The sequence below is a fragment of the Miniopterus schreibersii genome (genome assembly GCF_964146895.1).
Source record: "Miniopterus schreibersii genome assembly, chromosome: 2".
Taxonomy (NCBI): Eukaryota; Metazoa; Chordata; class Mammalia; order Chiroptera; family Miniopteridae; genus Miniopterus; species Miniopterus schreibersii.
In genome coordinates this window covers 169325453-169351723 of record NC_138102.1, presented here as the reverse complement: position 1 = coordinate 169351723, position 26271 = coordinate 169325453, and the positions used below count along the sequence as shown (strand labels likewise).

Below are 26271 nucleotides of genomic sequence, written 5' to 3'. Positions count from 1 at the left end.
ATATTTATAATTGCCTATAAATTCTGCATTGTGACATAGTGTACCATGTTTTTGTAGCTGTTCAGTGTGAAAGAAAACCCATTGAAGTATCACGAGAAAAATCTTCCAACTGTGCGGCTTCAACAGAAAAAATCTACATTCGAAAAGACCTTCGAAGCCCATTAGCTGCAACTCCAACTTTTGTAACTGATAGTGAAACCGCAAGGTATAGTAAAAACAACAAACAAAACATATTAAGTAGCCGGTCATTTGTTTTTCTTCCCATTGAAACTAAGGCAAAAATTTGTTCTTATTTGTTACAGGTCAGCAGGACTGTTAGATTCAGGAATGTTTGTGAATATTCATCATTCTGGAATAAAAACTGAGTCAGCTGTGCTGATGACACCAGATAAGGTGTGTTTAGTATAATTAATGTAAAGATTAAACATTTTTAAGCTTTTAAAATGGATTCCTTTATTTCTATCAATTAGTCAATTGATTTGGTCTTAACTATTCCCTATTACAAGTTGCTTTTTAAAAAATATAAATTATCAACTGTCTGGTAGTGTCAAATAACAGCTAAAACAATTTAGTGATGAGTTTGATGTCCTTTATTCAAGGGAAACAATCCATGCGTTGGGGGAGTACAGTGCCTCATAAGCAGTGGAGCACTGGCCCCTGGGGAATTTGGGCAAGAGTGAGTTTTACAGAGCAGTGGAAGCAGCAGCAAGGAGACAGGGCATGGCTGGCTGTGAAGTTAGGGATTTCCTTTTCAGGCCAGCGGCTCCTGTTTTCCTAGGGTAAGGTAAGCTAGCCAGGCTGAGTTGGAGGATTGTTATTGGAGTATGTTAGGTTTCCTTGATAGATTTTCCTGTAAGTACAGGCTGACTTAGTTTAGGTTTGTGACATAGGCAGGGCCACTGTAGTGCCCTCCATTTTGTGGATCCTGCTACTATAGGAATTAACTTTATCAGTAGAAATGTTTATTATTCCACTAGGACAATTATAGCTTCAATGTGAAAGTGACAAACACTTAAAAGTCTTCCAGAGTTTTTTAATCTTGAAATAAAAGTCCTCATAAATAGATATTTATAATAAGTGAAATAATTTTAATATTACTGTTGTATTTCAGTAAAATCTCTTGGCAGATTTTATAGTGCCAAGAGAAATTGCTAACACACTCTACTCAAATCATTGACTTGAGAGTAGGAGTGGGGTTGCAGGCGCCCTCACACTGTGTATCCAAGTCATCTAGGTTCTCTTAGAGATTTGGAGCAGCTCCTTATTGAGCAAGGGGTCTAAAGGAAAAAAGGTTTGTTTATTTAGATTGAACATATAAAATTTCTCTAGTCTTCGGAAACCCCTTAGGAGAACAAAAAAATTTTCTCCTGAAGACTCATATCTGAGAACTTGTTTCTCTCGGCCTGTGATGTGGTCTGGTTTTATATACCCTTTAAGATTATTCATCCTAATTATGACCAGATTTGTTGTATATTCACTGCTTGATACTTTAATGCGCTCTTAATACTTGTGCTCTTGAGTCAAATTTCAGCTGCCACCTGCTAGCTGCATAATCTTGGGCAAGTTATATGACCTTTCAGTGTCTCATTTTCCTTTTTCACCTGTAAAGTAGGGATGAGAGTGTCCACCTTACAGGCTGCACTGTAGCATGTTGCTATTAAGTGAGGAGGTTTGGCCTCTTACCGTATACTTTGGAGTTAAGAGATTTCCCTAGTCTTGTCTCCATGATTCTAGGTGGGATTGGTAGTTGGAATTTCACTGATGTATTAACTCCTTTGGGAAAGGAAGGGAACTAAGTGTTGTTGAGAAATTACTATTTGTCCAGACGTCGTGCAGTCTGTACATCTTCGTATTAAATTGTAATAACATCCTTGTGGGTAAGTTTCTGACAAATGGTTCCCAAACTGTCCAGTCACATTCTGAGGTCTTTCCACATTGCCTAAGAGTGACAAAACTTAAAAATTTAGTTACATGGACATGTTATGAAATGGAAGAGAATATATAAGTATTTGTTTTAGTTGAAAATTAAAACACGTAAAAATGTTAAATTCTTTTAGTCGTATATAAAGAAGTCTGGAGCAGAGTGGTTAGGATGTGGCTTCCCACCCTGCTTCCCCTATTTACTGCTGGAGTGGCAATGGGTAATTCTTCTTGTCAGCAATAAAGGGATGATTCTTATTTCACAGGGTTGTTGTCAGGATTAAATAAAATATCTAAGTAGTAATCATTTAAGAACTCAGTAAGTGGTGGGTTACTCAGTAAATGATTTTGGGACCATTCATTAATTTGGGGACACCACAAAAATTGTTTCATTCTACTTACCAAATTTAATTTCTTTACGGAAAATAAAGAATTGCCATAACAAATGACACATCACAGAAACATGTATTAGGATTAAGGACACTAAAAACAAAAACCATAAAGGAAGAATAAAAAATATTATTAAGGGATCCTGTCACTATACCATAGAAGGCAACTGAAGACCTTTTATTAGGTTAAGATGGAATAATTTGAGCATTTAAAAAAGAATGACTAATGGATTGAAACACATCAAATAGATAAAAATCTGTGAATTTAAAATGATACTCAGAACTGATTTGTCACCAGTAGAGGTTGCTAGGACAGTGGCTTATTGCTCTGAAAATTGGTAAATAAAAGGAGGAAGAATCAAGCACTTACCTGCCTTCGCAGCACATATTATATTTCTGGGTAGTCAGAGTTAAGAAAAATTGTTTTAATAAAATGATTATAGCTAATTAATACACAAATAATGTATAAATATACATCATTAACAAAAATAAAAGCTGAAGCCATGGGGAAAAGTGCAATGTGTAACAAAAGCTTAATATCTTAAATATGTAAAAGATTTTTCAGCTCTACATTTTCTGGTATTTAATACGCAGTGGCTGGTAAAAGTTGGCATCCTAGGAAGTCTGTTCAATAATACATTTACATTTTTTTCCTTTTTTCACTAATAATACTTGTATTACATTCTATACAACTTTATAATTTATGTATTACATTTTGGAAATTTTAACAGAATTTTAATATTAAAAAGCGACCATCTAACTTAATAGTCTTTTTTTAAAATCCTCACTTTTGAGAATATGTTTTCATTGATTTGAGAGAGAGAGGAAGGGAAAGAGGGAAAGAGAGAGAAACATTGGTGTAAGAGAGAAACATTGAATTGTTGCCTCGAGTAATTGCCCCACCGGCGATGGAACCTGCAACCTTTTTGTGTATGAGACAATGCTCCAACAAACTGAGCCACCTTGCCAGGATAATTTAATAGCTTTTTAATAGAGGAAGTGATTGTGACATGGATAGATGAGCCATTAAGTGCCTTTTTTGGTTTGAAGTAACTTTTATATAAACATTGGAAATGTACCTAATGGTTTTTAAACATGTATTTTTCCCCCAAAGTTTCTAAATGATCAGAGCTCTTTGATTTTGCATTTTAGGTTTCATCTTAATTAAAGTACTTTTCTTTTGGCATTTCATAATCTACAATTGGATATTTCAGATGTAAATACCAACTTTTAATATCTTTTTTTTTTTTTTTTAAGGCTGAATCATGTCAGGGAGATTTAAGTACATTGGCAAGTGTGGTTACATCATTAGCAAATCTTGGAAAAACTAAAGATCTTTCTCAAAATAGTAATAAAATGTCTATGATTGAAGGCTTGAGCAATGGTGATACCTCTTTGTGTGAATTTAATCAAGAGATGCATACCAATGGTGATGTTTCAAGGTAAGGTCTGTTTTGATCTTAAGTGTCTTTTTGCTTAAGTGTCCTTTAGTATTTCTTGAAATATTTTTATGTTGAATACTATTTATACAAGTTTCAGAAAATATTTTTATTAGACTTAGAAAATTTAAGGCATAGTGAGTTTTAACTGAAAAACTGCATTTAATGTAAAATGTTTTCCAATAGGTTACATTCTAAATAATGAGCAGTAAGTGAATATTATATGTTAGAATTGTAGTCATAAAATTCAGGAATTTTTTTCCACTAAAGGTGATCATGTGGATCTGAAATTTCAGATAGTTTATTTGCCAGATTTTATCTTCTCTGTATTTAGAGTTAAACATTTATCTTTGTTAGGCTGTCATTTTCATTTTCCCTATTAATTTTTAGTGATAAAATAGATTTAAAGACTTAGTTAAATCAACTACAATTTTTAAGTTACACTTCAGGAAACTCATATCAGAATGCTATTTTTCATTCTCTCAATATTAATACTTAGGATGTAGAAACCAGATTTCTTTGGGCTTTTTTCACACTCTGTCCATCATCTAAAATATTGAAGAAACTGCATTTAAGAGTCTCAATAAGTACTTTGTTGAACAGGAGCTTTTTAGTAACTTTAGAAGGCATCTCATTGAAAAATATGGGGAGCTGTTTTGAATAATTATTTGCTAACAGTTAATTATTTGCCATTCTAATTTCAAATTCTTACAGTTTAGATGTAGGTATGTAACCACAAGTTTAAAAATATTCTCTAAATTTTTAAATAAAATTAAAACCTAACTTTGTGTTGTGTAGAACACAGTAAATTCATCATAAGTTCTAGCCCTTGTTCTTTCCAAATAACTGCTATATGTAAAATAAATGAGCTGATATCTTGTTGTAACAAATGTATAACTTGTAAAAGCATATTTTCATACCAAAGTATAAGGATTTTTTCTTCCCCTTAATTATATAAGATTTTTTTAAAAGATTAGTTCTCTGGTAATACATTCATATATTTTTTCATGCTATACATATGAAGTCTAATTTGTTGTATTTGGAGAGTCATATATATCACTGAAATAGAATGTTCAGTGGTACACCAAAGTTTTATTTTCTAAGCAGTTTTTTAGGCCTAAATCTTAATTCCAGAATTTTATATAGAATTCTTATTTTATTGTGGAGATTGGCCAAGCTCACAGCTTCTGATGTCTCCTTATAGGGCATTTGACACTCTTGCAAAAGCATTGAATCCCGGAGAGAGCACAGCCTGTCAGAGCTCAGTAGAGGGCATGGAAGGAAGCCTAATTGCTGGAGACTCGAGCATAAATTACATCGAAAAAGAGGGGCCACTTCTCAGCGATTCACATGTAGCTTTCAGGGTATTTCCATATATATATTTTATAATTTTTATGTTGTATTATCCATTTTGATTTTAATCTTCCTTTCAAAAATCAAAGTATATTTGTTGTGCTTTTAAAAGTCAGAAATATCCCTGATAGAATTCAAAACAGCAGCTAAAACATATACATTTGCCTATATAAAGTGGCTTAATAAATCCTGTTTATAAGTCATAGTTACAATATTAACTATGGGTTTAAGTCTATAAAAGTTAGCTTTTGGAACATTTATATATAATTTGTTTGTTTCTTAACTTTAAATATTGGCATCCATGATGTGTCAAGCTCACTGGTTTTGTTCAATGCCTAGCTACTATTTAGCATAAACCAGTATCTAAGACTCAGATACTCTTCTCTTACCATAGTAACTACAGAGAATTCCATTTATTATGTATTGTCCCATTAGCTAGCTCTCAGAATTATTTTAAGAAAGTAAAAATTATTTAATACATTTTAACTTTTGGTTTTTAACTTTTTATGCTTTAACCATTTTGGAGACGGTACAGTTGTAATTTCTGCTCCCCTGATATACATAAGTTTATGATGGAAACAGTGCATTTAGAGTACTAGAAACAATACATTAGAACATTAGAAAATAACTATAATATTTGATTTGTCGTTCAGATGTTTGTCATTCAGCTGTAGATATGCTGACCGTTGAGGCCCTAATTAAGACCAGCTATTTTGACCCCTCCATTTTAACCACTCTGTATCTTTGCTCTGCCAGCTGTGAGTACTGTTAGCAAATCGTATGCAGAGTGATTGGAAGCATGCAGGACATGTAGCAATACATAGTAGTCCTGGAATACTCGAGTGTAATTGCTAATAACTTTTCTATATATTATACATTGCCATGGGTTTCTTATGAAAATATACAGTTATCGGATAGATATATGTGTCACTGATAGAAATAATGATCACAAAATAAATCTAATTCTGGCCAAAATGGCATATGACAAATTTTATATTTGCATATTTTGACTACTTGGTAGAAATAGCCACAGAAAAAACACACAGTGACTTAAATAATGATTGCCCTAATTTGAGAGTCAATAAAACCAGCCTTTATGTAAAATTTTACAAAGATAACACAGAAATAATTAGAAATGCTTAATTTGCACTGTACAAGAAAACTTTCATGAGGGCAATAAGAACAGGCAGTGGGAATAATCAGTGTCTTCCCTAAAAATGTGGTAGGTGCTAGGGACAGGGGTGGAGCAAAGCAAAACTGATTTTTCCCATTGCTCTTCCTTATTCTAAGTAAAAGGTATTTTTTGTGAGTTTTATTCCCCCTTTGGATTTAAATGGGAAGGAAGGATAAAAGATGTAGGAAGAGGACCCGTTGCAAGGTAGAAGTACCCGAGAATACTTCTTTAGAAAATAGTAGTCCACCTTTTTTATTGTTGATGTTGGTCCTTGAAGTTTTTTTTTCTTCTTTCAAATATTTGTTTTGGACAGATGAATAAGGCAAATAGAACTTTTTCTTTTTTCCATTCCATCTTTAACCTGCTATACTCTGGATATTCTCAGAATCAGCACTGTAAAGGTTCTTACTCTCCTGAAAAAGACAGCTCCTCCTTTCCCTGATTTTTGTTTATAACTATACTCTGTGAAATCAAGAGTTTTTACTTTTCAGTGATTTCCCAGCCTGGTGCTTTCATGGTTAGTTCTTTCATTGAGGTTTTATGGTCATGGTTTCAAGACCTGACATCTGTAAATAAAAAAATCAGTTTTGTTAATTGCTGAGCTACAAATAGCATTTTGTTCCTTTCTTGCATTTTTATGTACAGTGCGTGTATTTGCAGCACGCTTTCACATACATTCTTTCATTTGAGCCTCATCACACTCTGTTGAGAAGGTTCAGATTTTTATTGTCATTTTGTGAATTTAAAAAGAGAGTTGGAGGTTTTCAGTGTCTTGTTCAGAGCAGCCCAGACACTAAGGAGAAATAGTCTAAAAATGCATCTTACATTTTTATTCTGAAGAATCTAGGACAGCAGAAATATTTAGCATTTCTATTAAACTTCAGAGTTTTGGGTGTGATTTCATATACTTTCTCTCACTTGATTATTTCAATTTCCTGTACAAATAGTCAAGGTGCATAGTATTGCCATTTGGAAATAAGTATATGAGACAGAGATAGACGATTTCCCAAATTGTTCTCTGAAATTTATTATCTCAATATTAGAACCACAATCCTAGTTACCACATGTGCCTGTTTGGGAGTCATTGTCATTTTCCCCAGCCTTGTTCCCTGATTGAATCCTAACCGTTCTATTAGAATTCCACTCTCTTCTCCATCTTGTCTTGTGCACTAATAACAGAATGATAACTGTTAAAAATCAATCCAATTATGTTACTTTCTACCTAAAAACCTTCAATAGCTTCCCATTGCCCATGTGAGATGAAGTCTGTGATCTTTTAGAACCCTCAGCATTCTGATTCAATTGCCCGTTTCTCAGGCATGCCATTCCCTTTTTCAGACTTGTCTATAGCTCATTCACTTTCCATTTTATTTCTTTATTGAGACTACAGCATACATACAGCACTTAGCTTACTGGTTCACAGTGAACTCTCATTAAATGGTTGCTGAATTAATATGTGATCCAGGGTCACACAACCAATTAATGACAAGTTGGGAGTGGAATCCAGATCTTCTAACTCAAGTAAAATGATTTTTTTAAAGCTATATTATGTAGCCCATTATGAGAATTACATGTAGAAACTGCTAGAAAGGTAATTGCAGAAAATAACTTGTCGATAGCTTAGTTTAGTCATATCTCAACACGAAAAAAAGTCATCTCAGTATATTAAATGTATATAATTTGAAAAATGTGTATAATTCAATTTATAAACCGAAAAGTCCACATACATTTTTAGGAAGCTTTAATATCTTTGTAGTAGAAATTTACCTTCTCTCAGTAGAGGAAGAAATATTTGTCTTTGCTATCTAAAAGAATTGTTTCTTTAGCCACCATTGGCTTTTGGATTTATAATGCTAGAAGTGTATCTTGCTTTAAGAACATTAAAATAGGTAAATTATGAGACATTTTCTTTATAATACAACATGGTAGTCTTAAACAATGAGTTCCTCTAGTGTATATTGCAAATGATTTCAATTTTATAACTAAACGAAAGTTTTCAACATTACCACCACTTTTGTGTAAATCAAGGTGCATCTGTATCCTTTAACCCTTATATCCAATTTTTACGTATTATAAATATTTTATTTCTTTAAAAGCGATTTTAAACTATTTAGCAAAGGGTATTCTCTGTTGTTGTTTTGCATTTTACTTATTCCTCCTTCCTAAAACTAGTTATCTTTGGAAATTCCCTAGTTTTTTAGGCTTTTTTCTCTCCATTCACCTTGGGAAATTCTGAAAAGGTAAACGATAGCTCCCAGTTTGTATTACTTGGTATCATTTATAAAGACGTAAACCATTTTGAACAAGGGCAGCTAATGTTGAACAAGGGCAGTTAATATTTTTTACATTTTTATCTAACATTTCTGGAGAACTTTTATATTGTTTTGATAAAAATCTTTTGACCTGTTTGGCATCATAGACACCTTTGAGACTCTGTTGAAAGCTATATATCCATTCCCCAGAAAAATACATATGAGCACATCTAGCTACCCCACCCCAGCATTACCCACTGCTATTAATTGTGGTGTATTTCCTTCTTTCCTTTATTTATATATGTAAATTGGATAATGTACATATTATTTTGCAGTTTTTTCCACTTAGATGTCTGTGAGATGTTTTTTTCTGGCCGTTACATCTTAGTTTATCTTTTCTTACTATTTTAATGCCTACAAGGTACTCTTATAGCATGGATTATTTTCTTTAGTGATGGAAATTTGGGTCTTTCCAGCATTTCCCTGTTAGGAGTAATGCTACAATGGACATCCTTATACATGCTTTTTTTGTACATGTATGCAAGAATTTTTCTGGAATAGAGACTTAGGAATGTTATTATTAGGTCACAGGACATACTCAGTTTTAAAATATTGATAGATAACAGCCAAATTGCCCTTCATTTTAATTACCCTCAGTTGTGTGTGAATACTTGTTTCCGTGTCATCACCTACACGTGATATTAATGATCATTTTGATAATTTAGAAATTTAAAAAAACATTTCTTATGGGTGAAATTACATTTCATTTATAGCAATAAAAGTTTTCTTTACCAAGATTTTCAAAAATGCTTTTAAAAGTGTTTTGGAGTAGGATATGTATCTTCAACAGTGGTTACACATTTAAAATAACTACCTAAGGTCAGCAGTACAAACTGGAAGCCTGTGAGTATTATGGCCACAGACACATTCTATTTTACCTGTAGATTAAAAGGGGATTTTTTTACACATAACCTGCTCTTTGGAAAATGGAAAGCAGGCAGTACTGAGCTCTGATTCCCATATGTTTTTAGTATATTGAATTCAAGTCACAGCTGTGCCCTTTATCTGGGAGTATGCACTTTCCAGATGGCACCTGCAGACCTGTTTCACTCAGTATTCTCCTGACCTATAAGCATTTGAGTTTAACTCCATAGCCTAAAATTTTCTAAATGAAAGGAACATTTAACATGCAGAATTGCTTCTTAAACTGATTTGTTGTATACTATTAAGAAAGAAAGGAAGGAAAGAAAAAATACATTAGACCAAGACAGAAAGTAACCTTTAAAAACACAACCAGATAATATCCTGGTTGGATATATATTAAGTAGGATTCTGCTTGTCTGAATATTGCTTTGTTAGAAACTATGATCTACTCATTTATTCTAAATCCTATTTTTAGCTGTAAAATCCAGTGACTTAGATTATTTCAAGATTTGCCTTTTGGTGAATCTATTAGACTCATATGTAATATGTTATGTTTACATTTAATCTTTTCAAAGAAATGCTAATTTAGAACTGTCAGTCATAAGATTAATTTACCTCAATCCCTGTTCACACTAGCTCACCATGCCCTCTCCTATGCCTGAGTACCTGAATGTGCACTACATCGGGGAGTCTGCCTCCAGACTGCTGTTCTTATCGATGCACTGGGCACTTTCTATTCCTTCCTTCCAGGCTTTAGGGTAAGTGTTTTGAAGTCTTAAATATAAATGTAATTCTGTAGCACAAATGTACATTAAACAAGAACTTTTATTTTGGGAGGATCTGCATTAAAAGAAAGAAAGTGGTATACCATAACTTAGGTTTCACCATTTATGTTACAAATCACGGCAGCTAGTATTTTCTGTATAATATATGTATGTGGAAGAGTATTCATATTTCATGATTTGATTAAGTTAACAATTCAAATGGGATATATGCAGTAGAACTGATAAATCATGGCCAGCGTTTGTAATAGCCCGTCTCTGGATGACTTGAAGATAAGGAGCGTATAGGGATGTCCTAGGGTTGTTATTTCCCTTACACCACCAGTGTTCATCTCAGGCATTTTAATAAGGAGCTGAAACTTACAAATAGTGAATATGTTTAAAAATAGAAATAATTGTTTTCCAGTAATGTGATTGAAGGGAAAAAAAAGTAAACTCATCGTACCACTATAATTTAGAAGTTTGGTCTTTCTACTGAATAGCACATCTGTCGTCTGTTCTGAAGTAATCAGGTGTTAATGGAAATAGTCTACTATAAGAAACCTAAGCTTTACCTAAAGTTTGCCAAATTTCTTTAGATTGTTTTAGAGTAACTGTTGTGAAGAAGCAAAGAGACCATGGAAAATGTTAAACCTATAGTTAGAAAAGTATTATTCTAGTTACAGGACCCTTATTCTAGTTGCAGGACCCTACTCGCCAATATGATTTCGTAAACAGTTCACTTTCATATTCTGTACATCTGTTAACCCATTTGCCCAGTAGGAATAACTGCCCACCCTTTATCCTTAGGGAATATTTTGAATATAACTAAGAAACATCTGAATCATGACTTTAAAAGGCATACATAAAACCCCAATGTTTTTTGGTTTATTAATCAGCATGGATATACCATGCATTAATATCATGTATTAAATAATGTGCTTAAATAATATAATTACATAGACTAAGAGCCTGATTTATAATGGTTAACCTTTAAAATGAATGTTAGCCCTTTCTCTCAAAATAACATTTAACTTTCAGAATTTCTCCACTCTGTATTTTAAGAAAAAATAAAATACAATGTAAATTTACATATTAACAGTTTATTTATTTTAAAGCTTTAAATGTAAATGTAGTTCCCTAACCTTGTAATTGGCATACTTAGGCCTTAAAAAGTAACCTGGTGCTGTTTTTTATAATTGGGTATCAATTATTATAGTAAAACCACAAAAGGAAGGATTTGGGGGGTAGTAATTTGAACTCCTTGAATTATCTGTAACACCACTGATCTTAAGTACTTGTGTTAAGCGTGATTATCCTATGGAAATAGTCCAGATGTTGAAGAAACCAAAAATGAGGCCAGAGGTTTCTCTTTATAGCGTAGTATAACTTTATAGTGGCATCCACATTTCTCTGATCTGTATTAAAAATCAAGTTCAATGTAACAGCCACAGGATTATCACTAAATAATTTATGGTTTGAATTAATCAGGTAGATGAGGACTCAGTACTTGTGTTAGTATTTTTATAAAGTACATTATTATGAGTGGAACCCCTGAGTCCTGAGAGGGCCACCTTGTCGGTTTTTGCTAGGCACTGCCAAATTGTCCTCCAAAAAGATGTAGAGACAGTTTACACCTGCATCAGCAGTGTACAAAAATGAATGCTTATTTTCTCACACCCTCTTTAATTCTGGATTTTATCCATCTGTTCTGATAAATGAAAATAGTATCTTGTTATCTTTTATTTTGTTTGAGATTAAATTTTAAATGTTTTTTATATGGAGATTTAAAAATACTGATTTTTTTTCATTTAAACTTTACTTTTAAATAAATTTTAAATGGCCAATTTTTTATGGCAAGTAATCTTCTCAGATAATGGAAAAGAGTGATCAGCCTGGAGTAAAAATTACACCTGAAAAATTCCCAGTGAAAAAAAATACTTTCTATAACTCTTAAGTTGGCAATATAAGCTTTGTTTGAATATATTCAATTCTAAAATGTCATAAAGAAAGCTATGGGTTTTAACTTGCTAAATGATTTCTGTTAAATACACTGATTATCCTAATTTTAATGATTTATTAAGAAGAAAATAATTTAAGTACCTTTCATCAGTATGTATATATTTCCTATCTGGATGTTCTTACCAACTTAAATTTCTTTGAAGAAAGAAAATCTTATACTTTCACTATGTTATTTATAATAAAGTGTATAGGTTTTCGTTTAAAGATTGTTTGATAGGAAAAGGTCCATGCCTACAGCTTTTCTGTTTTTTCTAAATTCTTACTTCTCCCTGTTCTGTATCCCCTGAAATCAGAAATCATTTGCTGGATTTCTTCTATATGCCACCTACTGTGGTGTTGACAGAGGTACAGAAATGAATAAGCCTTCAGTAAGGTTTTTAATCTAGTATAGGAGACAGACTCCTAAACCAATAAATTAGAATACCATGAAATAAGTATAAAATATAAGTGAATATGTGACACTGAAGGAGGAATGATGAACTGTCTTGGGAGAGGAATGTGGTAATAGAATGTTGTTTTTGTTTTGTTTTGTTTTTTAAGTGAGCTCTGAGCTATAGGTTAAGGGATAAAAAGGCATTAACCAGTGAAAGGATATTTAAGAAGGGTGGAGGAGTTATGTCAGAGGAATCAAGGTGTGGGAGGTTCCCCTGGTCTTGTCTGAGAGATCCATGCGTTAAAACATCTGAAACACTATTCACCATGGGCAAGACATGGAAGCAACCGAAGTGTCCTTGGATAGATGACTGGATAACGAAGATGTGGTACATATATCCAGTGCACTACTACTCGGCCATAGGAAAAGATGAAACACTGTCATTTGCCACAACATGGATGGATCTTAGAAATACCATGCTAAGCAAAATAATTCAGACAGAAAAAGTCAAGAACCATATGATTTCACTCAGATGGGATATAAAACTGAAACTCATAGACACAGACAGCAGTATGGTGGTTACCGGGGGGGGGGATGGGTAGTAAAGGGTGAAGGGGGTCAGATACGTGGTGATGGAAGGAGACTGGACTTTGGGTGGTGGGCACACAATGCAATATACAGATGATGTATCAGAATTATACACTTGAAACATATAATTTTATTAACCAATGTCACCCCAATAAATTTAATTAAAAGAAAAAAGTTAATAAACTGCTGACTCATAAAAAGACCATAGTTTAAAATAAAATGTTCAGAAATTATTAAAAAAACAAAAAAAAACAAGAAAGGAGGATAGCATTTATTAATTCACTCAAGTGAGTACTTACTATGTGCTGGTTTTCACCTCAAGTTTGGCCTTTGTTCTTTCTTCCCAGATTATGATTCCCCTTGGTTGTTTTTTTCCCCTCCAAGTTCTTTTCTGTTTTTCTCTACTCAAGTGACTCAAATGCCAGCCCTTAGTAAGGCCTTCCCCAACCACCTTACCTGAACATAACCCCCCACCTCCATTTTCTAATGCAGCATCCTACTTTATAGTAATGTTGAAATTCTACTACCTGAAACTAACTTAATGTATGGATAGCCATATGTATATGTGTGTGTGTTATTTATATAAAATATTTAAATTGATTTATGTTGCCCTTCTGTTTAATGAAGGCAGACTTAATCCATCTCGTTTGTTGCTATTTCTCCAGTGCTTCGAACAGTACCTGGCTTTTATACTTTATGTCAAGGCCTGTTCACATATTTCTTACATTTGTGTGTCATAATAACTGAGCTATATATAAGATATATAGAGTCTCTGCATTTTATATAGTGAAACAGCCTGAGAAAGAAACCATTTTCTCCCAGGAATTTGGTTGCTTACCTACCATCAAATAATTTTAATTGCCCATTTTTTGAAAAAAGAGTATTTATCTGCATTTAAAGCAAAATAAAACTTCAGAAAGGTTTTTTAAATGTATGCTTTTGCTTTTAAATTTTTTAAAACAATCTTTATGCTACCTGTGTCCAGGAAATGTGGGATTAAAGCCCCAACTTCTGTAGTTTGAAACTGGCTGATTAATGAGCTAGCTAATTAAATTTTAATCCTTCCTCATCAAGCTGTCAGGTATATGGAACACAGAATTGATCAAGTCCGTGCCCAGTTCATCTTTCTAGAGTAATTGTACTTCCGGAGTCTTTTACTTTTAAATATATGAGTCAGCTACAAAGTTTATAAAATATATTTTAACAATATCTGATTTGTGTGTGTGTGTGTGTGTGTGTTCTTAATAGGCAAGAAAACAGCATATCATTGGTGAAAGCTTATTGGAATGAACTTTTTACTCTCGGTCTTGCCCAGTGCTGGCAAGTAATGAATGTGGCAACTATATTAGCAACATTTGTCAATTGCCTTCACAGTAGCCTTCAACAAGGTAAAAAGCACCTTATTTATTTCTTTTTCGAGGATATGAGGGGATGTCAGTTTTTAAAGTGTTAATATTAAAGTTACATATCTGATGATAATGTCTTAGATACCAGCATCCTTTGTACTTTAGATAATTTTTACATTTTGATAATTTCATTGATCACTGAAAAAATATTTTTGAATATTTAAAATTTTATATCCCTGACCTGGGTAGAGTTGCACCGGGTTTGGTGGTGCTTGTCTCATCAGCCAGGGACAAAGTAACTCCTTGTTTATACCAGCTTGGCTTTTGGTCTGTGCCCCATGCCTGGTTCATGCTCTGGACACATGAAAAAAATATATTTTAATTTTAAAATATTTTAAACTACAACAAAATTGAAACAAGCATATTTAACTCTGGCTGGCTATTTCTGACCAGGCCTTGTAAATTTTTGTACTTTGGTATAGGTACCAAGGAATCCAGGGTTAGCATATGTAGAAGTGATTAAATGTTTTAAAATGTATTCTCCCAACCAGTCTTTAAACTACCTTTCTTCATTTTTATTTATTTATTTTTAATTTTTTAATTTTTTACCTTTCTTCATTGTAACCCTTTGAATTCCAAGATTTTTTTTTGTCAGTTCACCAGGTTATATTCTCTTATTTAATAAGTCCTGAAGAGTGATGGAACAATCCTTACTCTCTTTTTTCCTTTTCTTGATGCCAAGGTAATTACAACTCTCATTCCTTTAAGGAGACGGGCAGTCACTGATTTGTAAATATTTAACTTCAGAATGCCATGTGACTGACCAAAAATGTGCCCCATCCTCAAATAGGAACTGCCACTTGAGTTTAGGAATAATTTATAAATGGGAATTATGTTTTATTTCCTTACCATATTCCATTTCTTATTTTTTTATTATTTTAAATGTTTTTATTGACATCTGAGAATGAAAGGGAGAGGAAGAGAGAGATTGAAACATCAATGATGAGAGTCATTGATTGACTGCCTCCTGCACGCCCCCTTCTGGGGATCCAGCCTGAAACCTGGGCATGTGCCCTGATCTGGAATCAAACCTTGATCTCCTGGATCATAGGTTTGTGCTCAACCGCTGAGCCATGCTGGCTGGGCTCTTATTTTTAAATTATCTGCTTCCTCTTCCTATTTAATGGGGGAGAAATCACCTTAAAATCTCATCAACAGTAGATCTTAGAAAGCAGCACCACATCCCCATTTTATTTGTGGACTACTGATCTTGATTCATTTTTCATAAGTTTGTAATGCATTATACAGTCTACCTTCACTAAGCTGTAGTTGACTAGTCAGATGTGTTTCAAACATATCCCAACACAGAAAATTAAAATATTTATAACATAAATTTTACTCAATTTTTCTTTGGTTTTGGCAGTGTATTTTGCGAAATATTTTTATTTTAGTAGTGTTGTTAACTTTTAAAAATCTAGATGACTTTGCTCATTTTTTAAAAATCAATATAAGCTTAAATAAAATCCTATTACCAAAATTTGAATCTTCTGAACTTTGGTTGGCCAGTTTGTCTTTACAGCTTATCTTCTTAAAGAGTTTTTTAAATTTTTATTTATTATTATTATTTTTAAATTTTTGTTCAAAATATTACAGATGTCCCTTTTTCTCCCCAACGACCCATTCTGCCCCTCCCCACTCCCTCTCCACACCATTGTCCGTGTCCTTGGGTTGTGCATACTTAAAGGGTTTTTTATACGAACAGTTTGTTTGGTTTTTCTTGAATGAAGAGTGTCCAGAGATCATTAATCAGTTTCATCTATACTTGCAGAGACACTGAATTTTAAACATTTATAGATTGTTTATATTTAAAGCTGAAAATTAGAAGGAAATATGTTGCATAAAAATAGTCATAACATTTCATCAGAAAATTAGAAGCTTTTGTTTGCTTGTTTGTTTTTAATTAAAGATAAAATGTCAACAGAAAGAAGAAAATTATTGATGGAGCACATCTTCAAACTCCAGGAGTTTTGCAACAGCATGGTTAAACTCTGCATTGATGGATATGAATATGCCTACCTGAAGGCAATAGTACTCTTCAGTCCAGGTACATAAATATTGACTTCTTATTTAGAATACAACATTTGAGGTTGTGGTGAAATTGGAACCCTCTATCCTGCTGGTGGGAATATAAAATGATGCAGTTAAAGTAGAAGTAAGTGTTCATCAACAAATGAATAAATAAACAAAATGTAATATATGCATACCATGACTATCATTCAGCTATAAAATTAAGTTCTGACACATGCTACAACATGGATGAACCTTGAAAACATTATGCTAAGTGAAAGAAGCCAATCACAGAAGACCACATATTACATGATTGCATTTACATGGGATGTCTAGAATAGACTAATTTTATAGACATAAAGTAGGTTTCATAATTACTAGGGACTAAGGAGAGGGAAGAATTGGGAGGGGCTGCAAATGGATCCAGTTCTTTTGGAGTGACATACATATTCTAAAATTAGATGATGCTTGCACTTGCACAGTTCTGTGAATAATCTAAAACAGTTGAATTAAGCACTTTAAATTGGTGACTTTTATGAATGTTAGACCCTTATCTGGGTATGAAAAGGAAAGTAGAAATCAGTGAAGTGACATCATCAACCCTTAGCTCTGTTGTCACATCAACATTTCAATTCTTACATATACTTTGCTGGGTATCGTTAAAAGGCAAAATGAGAAATGAGTGTTGTATTAATGAGGTAAATTTCCAAGCATCTTATTAGAGTTACCAACAAATAGAAAATGGGTCTTTTATTTTCCTACCAGTTTCTAGGTTTCACATTTGGTAAAGTGCCAATAAGCTCAATGATCAATTATTGATTGTTCTCTTAGGCTCTGTATTTTTCATTTTGGCATGTATTTCTATTCCTCTGTATCATAATAAAATTATCTTAGGAAACCTGCTTCTTACCCCATTGGTACCAGTAAGATAATTAAAGCTTTTTTTGTACTGTTTCTTATAATGTTTCACATAACATGTATCTCCATTTTTATTACAACCAATTTGCTGTTTTCCTTAAAATTGAAAGAACATAGATTGAAGTTAGAGGTATGATGTAATTTTATTACGTATTCCTGGTATTTTCTATTCATTATGTTTTAAATTGTCTTCAGACAAGACAGAGCTTTCCATATTTTTAATATTCCTTAAGTTAAGTATAATTTTTATGAAGCTCTTTCAATAATTCCATTTTTGTGAAATTTTATAGTGAACATTGAAATGTTTATAGATTATTTTGTATTTCCATGTTACAATTTTTCTAATAGAGATGATATTTATAGTACCTTTTTTTAACCTATCAACAGTGGGATTCTTTTTAAATAAATAATATAATATAGAACATAATCTGCAAATATTTCATTGGATTAAAAATGTCTTTTTAAGCTAAGTCATTTTCCTTTTTCATTCCTGTTAAAAGCAAAATGAGCAAAATTCCTTCTGCCACTTTTGGGATAAATTAAAATACTATCTATTTTAGTAGAACTCATATGTCTCATTTTTTATAGATATTAGAACATGTATATGAGATAAAATAGCTTTAAGGGTTTCAAGTACAGTGCCTGGTATTTAGTAATAGTTATGGAAAGAGCCACATATATGATGAGGCTTCATTTTTGACTGAACTGTTCTCATCCCCTTCCATCTCCACTCTACGTGGCTTCTTAAAAGAACATTCTGAAGTAGGGTAACAATATATTCTTTCATGTTTCAGATCATCCAGGTCTAGAAAACATGGAACAGATTGAGAAATTTCAGGAAAAGGCTTATGTGGAATTTCAAGATTATATAACCAGAACATATCCAAATGACACCTACAGGTATCTAAAAGTTAAATGCTATTTAACTAAATTCATCTTAAACTTTTTTGTGAATCTGTTAGTTATTTTTCCATGCCAAAAGTAATTAAAATGTTCTAGTCAGCCTTTACCTTTGAAATAGCTACTGTTATTAAAAGTAGTATGCATTATTGCAATTGCTTTAATGTAGTATTTCATCTAGTTCTTACATTTTATATGGGGGCAACTTTGGCACACAGAGATTAAGTAACTTGCTCAAGGTCACACAATAAATGGCAGAGCCCGACAGAACCCAGGTAGTCTGGCAATAGTGCCCAAACTCTTTATATTAATTAACTTTGAAATTTGGCTTATGATATTTCTTCTAATGTATTTCTTGTCAGTGTCCTTTGAAAAAAATTTTTGCAAGATCAGTTCAGTTTTTGAAGAGGGACGGTATTGTAGAGTAGTTAAACTCATGGCTATTAGAGCCAGCGTACCTAGGTTTGACTCCTGACCTTACCCTTATTAGCTGTATGACACTGGGCAAATATTTTAACTTCTCTGTTTTAGTTTCTTTACCTGTAAAATGGAGATAATAATAGTGTCCACATTTTATAATTTGTTTAACAATCAAATAGGTTAATATATGTAAAGAGCTTAGAATAGTGTCTGTTTCATCGCAGGGCTATATAAATGTGTTTACTAACATTTATGTAACATACTTCAAGCTAGTAAAGAACATTCCATATATAATAATGTTTTACACATTAAGTAATACATTTATAAGCCAGTTCCATCGTGAAAATCAGTCTTAGTTTATGTAACCAGTTTTCTTATCCTACTTCCTACCAGTTCTGTGGATGCAACTCAGCTGGTGGGAACAAAAGGAACTGAGTAATTTGAGGAGTAGAATACATGGCTATAGGAAGATCACTTAATCCTGGGGCTGCTGGTTTCATTTGGTCTCAAGCATTGGAGTACAAGACCTTAGACTAGAGGAAGGATAAACATTACCACGAGCTTTTTGGAAAGGTGGTTCTTTTGTTGTTGGTTTTGTCATGATTGTTTTTCAGTTGTTTTTTTTTAAGTTTCTAAAGTTGTTTTATGCCACATTATAAAATAAATACAGTATTTAAATTTTATCTCCTTTAGATGCACAGCTGTTTGCTGACTTCTATTTCATTAGGTTCCAGGTGCTTTGACTGATCTCTGGACTTCTTTCTCAATTTCTTACATTCCTAGTTACTTAAAAATAATAATTTATCTTTAGATAGCAGTTTTCAGTGTATAATGTGCTTTCACACAAGACATCCTGCCAAAATTTAAGAACCACACTACACAGAAACTGACAGATCATTTGATTACTTTTCACAAAAGCGCTGAGAGAGGCAGGGAGTAAGTGACTTACACATTCACATAGCTAGGGGACAACTGAATCAAGATTTGAATCCAGTGATCTTGATTCCACAGTCTGCTTTTCCCAGTAATAACAACGATTGCCTGTTTTACCATTCCTGGTAGTTTTTTGTAAAACAAAATCAAGGAAAGTATCATTGAGCCTTGTGTGCCCTGATAACACAAAATATTGCTGTCCTTACAACCTCACATGAGCTCCTAACCCATTCTTAAGTATATAGCTTGAACCATGGTTTAATAGCATAGTAGTTAAGAGCAAGACTTTACTATAAAATCTTTCAGACTGCACTTACATCCAGTCGATTGCCATACATTCTATGGCTTGAATATGAAGGTTTTTATTTAAAATTTTGAAAATTAGATCTTTATTAAATTAGGCCACAAACAATATACATGCAGAAAGTATTCATACTGTTCTACTAAATCTGTCTTTGATTTATAACTTTGCTCTCCACCCCCTTTTTTTTAGGTTGTCCAGACTACTACTAAGATTGCCGGCTTTGAGATTGATGAATGCAACCATCACTGAAGAACTGTTTTTCAAAGGTCTCATTGGCAATGTACGGATTGACAGTGTTATCCCACATATTTTAAAAATGGAACCTGCAGATTATAACTCACAAATAATTGGTCACAGCATTTGAAAGCTGAGAGCTCAATGTAAACTTACTGTTCTTTCTCAGAACACAAGACACCAAATTGAACTCATTGTTTTCAGGGCACCTGGAAGTTTTGACTTTAAAAAATAACCAAAAACCAAGATATTTTTATTTTGACTTTCTTAAGAAGAATTTTCAAAGTGACTGGGCAGATAGCAGGAATTAGAATTTTTCTTCCTGTCTTATTTAAGTGAATAAGAAATACCATGAATTTAATCTTGGTTAAGATGATGCGTAAAGCCGTCACCTTTTAACTATCTAAACTAAGACCTCTCATTATATCTTACTTTATTTGGTGAAACAAATAAATTAGTCTTTTTTTCAGAATTGTGTTCTATTCATGTTTAACTTCGTTATGAACTAGTACAAACACTTGTCAGAAATCTCTGAGGATATCCTTGTATACTCTCCAATAATATAATCTGTTTTAATTACTTTGTCAAAAGATTATTTTATGCTCAATGGTGTAATGATAACATTAGAACCAGAGGAAATAATAATTGAAAAATATATATATATATATATTTTGTCTTTTGTGAATATTATGGCACCCATAGCATATACCACTCTCATTGCTGGCAATGAGACAGGTCATTTGTGATCTTAAGATTTGACTTTTTTAGTGGTGTATATTATTAGTTACGAGCACTTTTTATTTATGTATGTAGTAGAAAATTGTTTTTGAGAATAAGATGGGGTTCATGTTTTAATGTTTTTGGTTTACTGAAGTGTTTTAAAAGTAGTAGAGACTGGTTGAGCCCAAAATGTTTCAGTATTGCAAAATAGATCTTAAAAGTGTTGCTCTTCCATTCCACAAAAAGCATCTGTCCTCTCCCTCTTTTCTGATCTGCATTATATAGTTTCCTGACCCTTCCATATGTGTTAGCCAATTTCTTTTAGGTCATTAGAAATATACAGTTTGTTAAATAATGGATTTATGATAGCCAATCTGTGTTTTCAAGGTGAGTGAAACAATTATTTTAAAGCAGTTGATAATTTTTTAAAATTAAAATTTTTTAATATATAAAGGAATATGCACTGATTTTTCAGTGTAAAGAGGGGAGGGCTATTTTAGTATGATTATCAGCCTAAAGCCTTGTTATTGCTACAACAAAAGCATTTTAAACTCCGTGGATATCTTCCACAGTAATGTTTTCCATTGCAAACCTGATTCTGTTAAAATATTTATTTGCTCTGATTTCATGATTAATTATTTTGGTATGTCTATTTCTTGTTTTGTTATTAAAAACACACACACACAAATGGAGATTTCATTGTACTCATAGTACATCTTTTACAAAAATTTTTGCAATAGAAAAGCTGAATTTTGGGGGAGACTGTGCATTTTGCTAATTACTACTTTATAGTAAATCAAAGTTTAAAAGTATCAACTTAAAGTTTTTATGACTTATTTAGGAAAACTCTTTTCCCTGTTTAAAACATGATTTTTGTCATTAGGTTCATTTATAATATCAGCTGGGGAAAACTACATTTACTGTAAAACATACAAATGGGAAAACTGGTAGGTTCATGCCTTTATAAACCCAAAGAAGTAAGACAGAGATTTAGAAATAATGTACTAGTGGTCAGTTAACACAGATGTTTCTTGCAGGTATTTTTCCTGAATAAATTTGTAGTTACATTTGGAAGTGTTTTTAGAACTATATTAAAATGTGACCTGCATTACAAATTTCTGTTTCCTGACAGTATATTTGATTTCAGAGTTCTGTTTGTTGACTAGTTATCCTTTTGTTTGTCACATTGTTAAGAAATCCCTAGTAAGATTTATTATTTAGGTACTTCCAGGAAGGGAAAACTATGGAAAACATTTCCATATCCATTATTTTAGAATTATTATAATTCAGTTTGACGACTTCTAGCTAAATATTACAGATTGACTATTAATTCATTTTCTTCCTCTCCTGAAATCTCAGTAAAAGGACAGTAAAGTATAACCACATAATGACAAAACAAGAGAAGAAATCAAAGGATAAGAGAGTTCAATAAATTTTTGGAAAACAAAATCCAAGTAGAGAAAGACTGATTTAGCAGAGCCAGAATCAAGGAAGCTCTAATCTGAGTAACTGCAAAGGGCAATTCAGTGAGAAAGAAGCCAGAATACCTTGCAGTATCCAGAAAAGGTGCTCAGTATCTGGAGGACCCAGGTGCTCATATTCAGAGATGGTACTTGGGACATAAAAAAGAAAGGATTGATTGCAAGTCCGTGTACAGAATCATTGAACTATCTTTCTCGATACTTAAGTGAGGTGACCACTTTCTGCTTTTCCTTCCTTTCAAGCAGGACGTCAGAGGTGAATGCTCTTTAAAAAAACTAACTGGAAGGTCATAGGATTTACAGGATACCAGGGATGATAGAAAGCTTGGATTAAGATAAAGGGTTGAAAATATGGATTAAGTGAAAAATCTGCATTCTGAATGTGGGCTCCTTAACAGTGTTCCCAGAATGCTGGCCGTAAGGTATAGTTTTCTCTGCTAGAACTTTTTCTTCACCTCCAGAGAAATTATCTCCAGACACTCACTTTTGGTTGTGTCTAGATAAGAAGCCTGATTGCCACTGTATCACTTCTGTGAAGCTCAGTAACTTTCACGCCATATGTGTGTATACATGGTGTTTCCATTCAGCTTTTTAGTGCCTACTGTTAAATATGAGCGTGGAGCCAGGACCACCAGATATTTGAGAAAAATCTCTAATACCTAAGAGATCACACATGGGGGGAGAGGGTGTAATAATGCAGGAATCAGAAAAATACCCTTATTAATATTTTGGAAGAAACTAGGTGTTGTATCCATTAAGTGAGAACAGGATGCTTTGAAAAGGGAAATTTGGAGCAAGGAACAGCCCCTGGAAATTAAAAATGATAGCCAAAGCAATTCATTAGAAGGGTTGGAAGATAAAGTTGTTGAAGAACCCTCCCTGAAAGTATAACATACGACAGAAATAGAAAATAAGATAACATTAGAGAGTCAAATCAGGAGGTCTTATATTTTATGAGTTTAAGGAAGAGAACACAGGTGGGTGCAAGGTGTGGGGAGAGAAGTGTCTATGGTTATAAAAAGGCAATAGAGATCTTTGTGATTGAACTGTTCAGTATCTTGACTATGGTGACATACAGGAACTTACATGTGATAAAATTGTATAGAACTAAATACCCACACATACAAACGAGTACAAGTAAAATTGGGACATATGAACAAGATAAGTGGATTGTATAAATGTCAGTATCCTTGTTGTCATATAGTTTGCAAAATGTTATACCATTAAGAGAATCTAAGAAAAATATAAACAGGATAGGATCTCTCTGTATTACCTTACAACTGCATGTGACTGTAACAATCTTGATTAAAAATTTCAAAGAAAAAAATTTTAAGGATGTTAGGAAATTATTACTTAGGCATTGCTCATCAATGGCTGCTAAAATCACAAAAAGTGAAACAAGCAGACACCATGTGTGCTTCCTCATGGAAGGATGTCATCACCTATAAAATACATTGAACAACAAGAAACACACAGGGACACAATCAACAAAATCCAGACTGGGGGAAACTACAGAAGAAACTGCCAGTTTATTCATCATATAGTTTGGAAGGCCCTGGCTGGTTTGGCTCAGTGGTTAGAGTGTCGGCCTATAGAGGCCTATTGACTGAAGGGTCCTGGGTTTGATTCCAGCCAAGGGCATGTACCTCCATTGCAGGCTCAATCCCTGGCTCTGGTCTGGGACCATGCAGGAGGCAACCAATTGGTGTGTCTCTCTCACATCAGTGTCTGTCTGTCTGTCTGTCTGTCTGTCTCCCCCCCCCCCGAAAAACAATAGAAATATATCCTCTAGTGAGGATTTAAATAAATAAGGAAGGAAGGACAAAAATAGCAGGGGGTGGAGAATGGGAGAAACCTATAGACTAAAAGAAATTTAAATGAAAACCAGTTACAGAATATGGTTGGAAAAACTAAAAAATGTGAGACGGGGAAATTTGAACCCTCCTCTGAATATTTAATATTAAGGAATTATTAACTTTTTAATGTGAGAATGATAATATGCTTATGTTTTTAAGAGTTAGCTGTATAGCCCAGCCGGGCGTGGCTCAGCGGTTGAGCACCGACCTAGGACCCAGGCAATAGGGGTTCCATTCCCCTTCAGGGTACATGCCTGGGTTGCAGGTTCGATCCCCAGTCGGGGGCGTGCAGGAGGCAGCTGACCAATGACTGATCATTGATGTTTCAACTCTCTCCCTCTCTCTGAAATCAATAAAGATAACATTTTTTTAAAAAGATACAGAAATATTTCAGATGGATTTTTTTTTAAAATAGGAAAACGAAGTGCATGAAAGTCACAGTTCAACATAAATTTAAATGTGACATGATTTTGAGCAATTGATAAAGAGTCTAAGAAAATTTGACCCTGACATTTGCAAGTTTTTCCTTTGGGGTGGAAGATTTAATAGCATAAAATTAAATCCCTTCCCTGTGTCTAGTCTCAATATTACTTGATCCTTTCAGGAAATACTGTGTTTCAGTTTTTAAACTCAGACGATGAAAGCTTGCAGCTACAATTCAAGTGTAAATCTTACAAACCTTGATATTTTGAAAGAAATGATATGTTGACTAGAGTGAAGAGCAAAGGATAGGAAGAGGTGAAGGAAGTGAGGTGCTAAATTTCTCATCTCAAATAATTGAGATTCAAGAGAGAATGTTCCAAACTGATGAATCAAGGAATATATAGGTTTTAAAGCATATTATTTAAAATAGCCACTGGAAAATTAGAAATACTGTTCATTTAATATCCTTTATTATTTAAAATTTTAAATGCGCACAGCAGGCCAATGTGCAGGATGGGGCATTATGGGATGGGAGGCTTGGGGGTGGCTGGTGGTGTCCCTGCCAGCAAAGGCCCAGTGGCTTACAGCATCCACAGAGGTGGAGACGGCCTACGTCCAGGACAGCTTCTTCACTGACATCCTTCATGACGAGATGCTGCTGCCCGCGGAGCTCTACAAGGCTGCGCCAGGCCTGCTGAGGCTCCAGGGCTCCTTCCTGGGCAATGTCAAGATCCCTGGCTAGCAGGACCCCCGAGGGCCAGGGCCTGAGCCGCGCTGGGTTTCCAGCGCCCTCAAGCAAGGGAGCTGAGGGCCCCGAGAACCTGGGAGGCGACCTGCTCAGACGGCCCTGCCCCACTCCTGGGAGCTCCGGGGGAGCGGAGCGGGTTTAGGCGCTTCGTTTGCGATTGCGTTGCTCTTCTGTTCCTGTGCGGCGATATATATACAGGGTGTCCGGAAAGTATTCACAATTTGAATATTAATTTCAATGGGTTAAATCTGAAAATAAACATCAATTGAGCTATCAAAAAAAATGTATGTGTCTACATTTTGAGGGGACACCCTATATATAACGCACAAATTACTTTTCTAATCATTTTAAATATTTGAATTTTCAATTTTAACCTTGCAACTAAGTCACCAAGTCCTTGAGGGCAGACGCTTGATCCCGTGCTTTTCTATTCCTCCTCGCTGTCCCTACACGACGCTGCAACAGGGACTCGGTATCGTGCTCGATACTGAATTCCTTCCTGGGATCTTGTTCTAAGGAATCACGCGCTGGAAAAGATTCCGAAGCGGTCCGAATCAGTCATTTGAGATGAGGAAACTGGGGTCCCCCAAGGAGGAACCTTCCCCCGGGGAAGCCCAGGCCAGGTGAGTTTCCACCACCCGGCGCGCCGGTGCTTCCCAAGGAAACCTAAGGGCGCCTTCTTCGGAAACAGGGAAGTGGCCGCACGGGGGCGCTCCAGCTCTGCGC

The 26271-nt window shown here is 34.0% G+C and overlaps 1 protein-coding gene across 4 annotated transcripts in view; it reads left to right on the top strand.

Annotated features, from left to right (window-relative positions):
- NR2C1 (nuclear receptor subfamily 2 group C member 1) overlaps positions 1 to 22152 on the top strand; it is a 42696-nt gene extending 20544 nt beyond the window's left edge. For 2 of the 4 annotated variants that reach the window (XM_081130261.1, XM_081130262.1), the window contains exons 6-14: positions 58 to 205; positions 303 to 393; positions 3567 to 3751; positions 4953 to 5112; positions 10088 to 10209; positions 14444 to 14583; positions 16508 to 16645; positions 18321 to 18426; positions 20273 to 22152. In XM_081130261.1, coding sequence (XP_080986387.1) covers positions 58 to 205; positions 303 to 393; positions 3567 to 3751; positions 4953 to 5112; positions 10088 to 10209; positions 14444 to 14583; positions 16508 to 16645; positions 18321 to 18426; positions 20273 to 20447 — 1265 coding nt within the window. In that variant the 3' untranslated portion in view covers positions 20448 to 22152. Of the gene's footprint in view, positions 1 to 57; positions 206 to 302; positions 394 to 3566; positions 3752 to 4952; positions 5113 to 10087; positions 10210 to 14443; positions 14584 to 16507; positions 16646 to 18320; positions 18427 to 19239; positions 19420 to 20272 lie in introns of all 4 variants that reach the window. The other 2 variants (XR_013998305.1, XM_081130263.1) reach the window with 2 other exon arrangements.
- Positions 22153 to 26271: the final 4119 nt, after the last annotated feature.